Source organism: Nicotiana attenuata, chromosome 9 (genome assembly GCF_001879085.1).
Source record: "Nicotiana attenuata strain UT chromosome 9, NIATTr2, whole genome shotgun sequence".
Lineage (NCBI taxonomy): Eukaryota > Viridiplantae > Streptophyta > Magnoliopsida > Solanales > Solanaceae > Nicotiana > Nicotiana attenuata.
This window is the reverse complement of record NC_031997.1, coordinates 37,506,008-37,511,632: the sequence shown is the minus strand read 5'-3', so window position 1 is coordinate 37,511,632 and position 5,625 is coordinate 37,506,008. Positions and strand designations below refer to the sequence as shown.

Below are 5,625 nucleotides of genomic sequence, written 5' to 3'. Positions count from 1 at the left end.
TAAATAAAGTGATTTTGAAGCTCAAAAAGGGTTTCAATTTTGAAAAGTGACAAAAGATTTTATTTTGAAGGACTTTCCAGAGTCGCCACCTGACATTGATTTCGGTGTGCCAGGTCACTGTTTTTAAAATAATAATTTCCTTTCAAAACAGAGTTGACTCTTAAACCAGTTTGCACCATAGTTCTAGATAAGTCGGTTCATTTGACTCGGGGAGAAGGTGTTAGGCACTCCCCAAGTCCCGTAACTAGAACGGTGGCGTACATGATCTAGTTGGCTTTTAAAACATTCAAATTGAGATAAAAAACACATAAAGGAAAATAAACACGAAAGAGGCTCGAGGTCGTCCCCGCCTAATAAAAGAAAATAAAAATAAAAATAAGAACAAAAATACTACAAGTTCTACTTTCGGCCTCCAATTATAGAATACTACGGGGCATTCCCCAGAATAAAATATCTACATATCCTTCAGGGCATTCCCCGGATGAATAAACTAAGGGGGCGACCTCTCACCTCATATAAAAGAAAAGAAAAAGCAAATCCTAAAGTTTGCCTACCCGAGTGTGGTCGGCTAAGCGTGCTACTAGCGAAATATTGAAAAAAAGGTAAAATAAAATACTAAACATGATAATGTTAGACTTCTATTGAGTTTTGGTACCAAGTCACATCTATTTTGCTTTTACCCCAGCACACTGCCATCTACTTTTAGTTGGATTTCTTGCACGAGGTTATGCCAACCCAATTCATGGACGTTTAAATTAGTTACCAAAACAGAATGATTCTACTAGTAACCAAATCATAGCAAATTCCCTTTTTAAGTTTTAATCCAATTCCCAAAACCAATCCATAAACAGATCTTATAGGCCGCACAAATCTTCATTCAAGAATTTAGGATCTGATTAGATCAAGTTTCAATACATGTACTCGTTCTACTAACGAATCACAGCCAACAAATTAGCCACAAAGATCAATTAAAGCAAGATTTGAAATATAATTAGAATGAAAGCTACTTAAATTAAAAGATCTGTTAAGAAGGGACCTAAGAATAGCAGAATCAGATTTCCTTCGAAGCTTTTATAAGCGTACATGGGCTTCCAAGCAGAAACCAAACAGAGTTGGCGAACTCAAAACGGAGCCGCAAACAGACTCAATTTAGCAGCTGCCACGAGTGATTATGCAAAGGGCATTGCAAGGCCAATCATTCAAAAGAATATAGGTAACTTCAATTACTCATTCCAGTTGCAGAAACCAACAGATAACTTTGAATCTTTCTGTTTCATTTTCAATCCCTTTCCCATCGTTCCCCTCTTTTTCTCTTTTTGTTTCTTTTAAATTCCCTTCCCCCGTTTCCCTCTATTTCTCACCGTCTCTCTTTCTTTGCAGGTTGCTGCTGGAATTAAGGTGAAGGGGGTGGGGTGATGAGAGGGTCCGGCGGCTTTTAGGAGTCTTGGAAGATTGCAGAGATGGAAAAAATGAGAAGAGTGGTCTCGCTGGCCTCTTTTCTTCAGTTTGTTGCGGCTGAAGCTTAGGGGTTCTCCTGTTTTTTTTAGGTTTAGGTCTCTTTTTAGGGAAGTGGGGGTAGGCTAAGGGCTTAATTCCGAAAATGGACCTAAAGAATGGATTATTTTAGCCCAAATTTAACTCTTTCTCATTGAACAAGACTAAAAATACTACTCATATATAATAATTAATCCTACTTAAGTAGAAATAACTATTAAAATAAAACTAACCGTTAAAACAAACCTATTTTTGATATTTTTCAAATATCATACTAAAAATAAAAATGGGATTAGATTAAAATCATCGCAAAATTAAAATAATATTCCTACCAAAAATACTAATATTCTTGAAAATAAAGTGGAACTATTTTTGTATTTTTTTAATTTTATGAAAGGTAGATAAACTAAAAGTAACTTGATAAAATATCAATTAGCTAAATAAAAGAAAATATTTTTGTAATTTTTATTTTTGTGATGAAATGAAGTAAAAGAGTCAAAACTAGTTAAAATAGCGATATTAGACCTAAACTAAATATTTAAACGCTAAAATGTGTAAAATTTTGGGGAGGGTCAAAAATTACATGTCTACATCATCTTCCTTCACAGCAAAGTTCCTGGATTCGGAGAGGTTAAGCAGAGCTAGAGTTTTCTTAAACTTTTCAGCAACATCGCTTCCTTCATGTGTGTTTGTAGAGGATCGTGCTCCTTTTGAGGATGAAGATCCGAAAACATGAGTTGATGCAGACGGCACTTGGATTTCTTGTTGTCCTAGAGAGCTTGCTTTGCACTTTGTAACTGGTCCAAAGCTTCTAAAGGTAACATCGAGGATGCTTTCCATATCAGCATAGAACCTGAAATTAGCAGCCTTGGTGGAGGTTGATCTGGAGTTGATTTTCTTTGAAGCCATTTCGATGTTCTTGAACTTTGGTGATTTAAAAGTTGCGATGAGACGTAGAAATGGTCGCACTGGGCATGCCAAAATTTGTACACAATAAATTTGCATCAAGAAAATAATCGAGACCTCAAATATCACGAGTGTACAATATCTAAGAATCCTCTGATTCATCTTGCCAATAGTAAGTAAATTCAAGGCCTTTGAGCTTGATCTTGACTCTAAATTTGTTGCCTCGAACGATGATCTTGAATTCAACTAGCACGAACTTTGATTTGAACTCATACTCCTTGAACCTTGATTTGTTCTTCGTTCTTGAGCTTGAGCTTGAGCTTGATTTCTTGAACTTGAACTTGATTGCTTGAAGCTTTGAAACTTGTAGAGAAATTTACGGCGTTTGATCCACGAGCTCTCTTTTTCTTCTTGTTATAACTTCTGGTGTCTTTTCTGAGTTACGAAGACCCCTATATATAGTTGTGGAAGAGAAAAGTTATGATGAGAACAAACTCTTTCTGACCAATCAAATTGAAGCGTGACGAGGCCACATTTGATTGGCTAGAACATGTCACTTGCACATGTGGCGCAATTTCACTGGAATTTGACTTGGCACGCCTTATTTTGACACATGGCATGATCCTATTGGCTCTTCCGTTTGACTTGGTGTGCCACATCACTAGACACATTGCACCCAACTAGGCCGCTAGGAAAATGATATCTTGGGCTTAATGAAGTGGGCTCATTATTTGCAGCCCAATTAAATGGGTTAGCCAATAAATTTGGATTTATTTATTAAACCACACATATTGAACTTATACGCTAATCCAATTATATTAGCCCAATAAATTTATTTATACTAATATATCTTGAATTCCAAAAATAGTCCGAATTTAGTTTATGAATTCTAAATTCAATAAATTTTAAACGGAAAAGGGTCTGATATGTCCCTCTACTATTGCAAATTGTTTAAAGCTGTCCCTCGTTATACTATCGGACCATAAAACTCCTTACCGTCTTACTATCCGCACACATTTATCCTTAGTTGGACGGAGGGGACACGTGGCACTCATCCGTACCTTTTTTACATCTAGTATCATTAGACTCGACCCAATACCATATTACCCGATACCCAAACCCGTAAAATATAACTCAAAAAATGATTAATCTTCTCTTCTCTCACCTCACATCAAAACCACCGAAAAACATGGCAACTCACCGGAAAATTCCTCCGGTAGTACTAACCTCCATTGTACTGCCCCCCTCTCCAGAAAATTCACAAAGCCAACACCACTGTCTATCTCAACTCTCTCTCACTGTTTTCCTTCTTCATTTTATAACCACTATGAAAACCAACGAGATCTACTACAGATCTTGGCCAAAACACCACTACCTTACTTTTATTATCTTTTTCAAAAAAATAAAAAAAACACCACTGCTCTACCCCCTTCCTTCATTTTCTTCTACTTATTTGCTTTTTCTTCTTTCCTATTTATTGGATCTAAAAAATCAAAGGTTTCGTATTTTTTGAACTTCGCTGGAAAATAGAACCTCGCCAGATTTCACTGAAATTCTCGGATTTGCTTGTTGGTTTTTACGGGTTTGTCGGGTAATATGGATCTGGTCGAGTCTAATGATACCAGATGTAAAAAATGCACGTATCAGTGCCACGTGTCCTCTCCGTCCACTTAAGGATAAATGTATGCGGATAGTAAGACGGTAAGAAATTTTATGGTCCGATAGTATAACGGGGGACAACTTTAAATAATTTGTAATAGTAGAGGGACATATCAGACCCTTTTTCGAATTTTAAATGTCTATACTTCCATGTTGGAAACCACTCACCCAACCAGCTTAGCCAACCCTTGCAGGCATTACTGTTAATCTTATTGCTAACAAGTTTCATCAACATACTTCTAATTTATTACTATTATTATTAATTTTATATATATTTTCTCTAAAAAAATTATTTTGAGCTCACCAATGAAAGCATTTTTTGAAAAATTATATTTCATAAAAATGGACATCCATCGTATTAAAAACACCCAAATTTGCAAACAAAAGGTTGTATTTACAGAACTTAATAAATTAAAAAGAATAAAAATAAGTTTCCATATTTCACCGGCTTTTCTTATTTTTCTTGAAGGATCATTTTCTTGAATAAATAGGTAGACTAAAATAAAGCGCAATCGTAACTGTACTACCTTATCAACTGAAAGCTGCCTTCCCTTATCCTGCTTTCTTCTCCTCCTCCATTCCCTTGCAAATTGCAATGGCGTCGACGTTATCCACCATTACCCTCTCCGCGCCGTCACACCCTACCCCCAATTCTCCACACGCCTCAATCTCCTTCCCCAAACAAATCCTAAAATTCACAATTCCTTCACCCAAACTCCACCACCACCGTCGACTCACTTCCCTCCGTCCACTCGCCGCCGTTGAAGCACCGGAGAAGGTAGTCGGACTCGGAGATGAAATCTCCAATTTAACACTAGCTGACGCGCAGAAACTTGTCGAGTACCTTCAAGACAAGCTCGGTGTTACAGCCGCATCCTTCGCTCCTGCCGCCGTCTCCGCTGCACCCGCCGCCGCCGAAGCTCCGGCGGTTGTTGAGGAGAAGACGGAATTTGACGTTATCATTGAGGAAGTGCCGAGTAACGCGAGAATCGCTGCGATTAAAGCTGTCAGGACTTTAACTAATTTGGCTTTAAAAGAAGCTAAGGAGTTGATTGAAGGCTTGCCGAAGAAGTTTAAGGAAGGAATTTCTAAGGATGAAGCTGAGGAAGCTAAGAAACAGCTTGAAGAAGCTGGTGCAAAAGTGTCTATTGCTTAGAAATTTGGGAAGTTGAATGTACTTTTTGGTAAATTTGGATTACTTTTATTTAGCCATTTTTTCTTCTTTTTCATCAGAAATATATTTTAATGTTATGTATTACAGACTTCACTTGTTAAGATACTACCTCCGGTCCACAATAAGTGACCAATTTGATTTGGGCACACCCATTAAGGAAATATTAAATTATAGACGAAAACAGTTAGTGTGACTAAACTATACTTTATTAAATATTGCACCATAGTTATAATAGCATTTATTACTTTTCTCAAATGTGAGGAGTAAATGACTTTTTAGGCATACGTACACAAAGGTAATTTTAAAAAAATAAATTAAATTTGTTTTTAATTATATAAATAAACATTTATTTTGGACTAAAATAAAAAAGTAAAATGTTCATGGACCGGAGG

The 5,625-nt window shown here is 36.6% G+C and overlaps 1 protein-coding gene across 1 annotated transcript; it reads left to right on the top strand.

Annotated features, from left to right (window-relative positions):
- On the top strand, nt 4,535-5,330 carry LOC109232262 (50S ribosomal protein L12, chloroplastic-like). The gene has a single exon (XM_019397961.1). It carries the CDS (start codon nt 4,655-4,657, stop codon nt 5,213-5,215), a length of 561 nt encoding a protein of 186 aa, XP_019253506.1. The 5' UTR covers nt 4,535-4,654; the 3' UTR covers nt 5,216-5,330.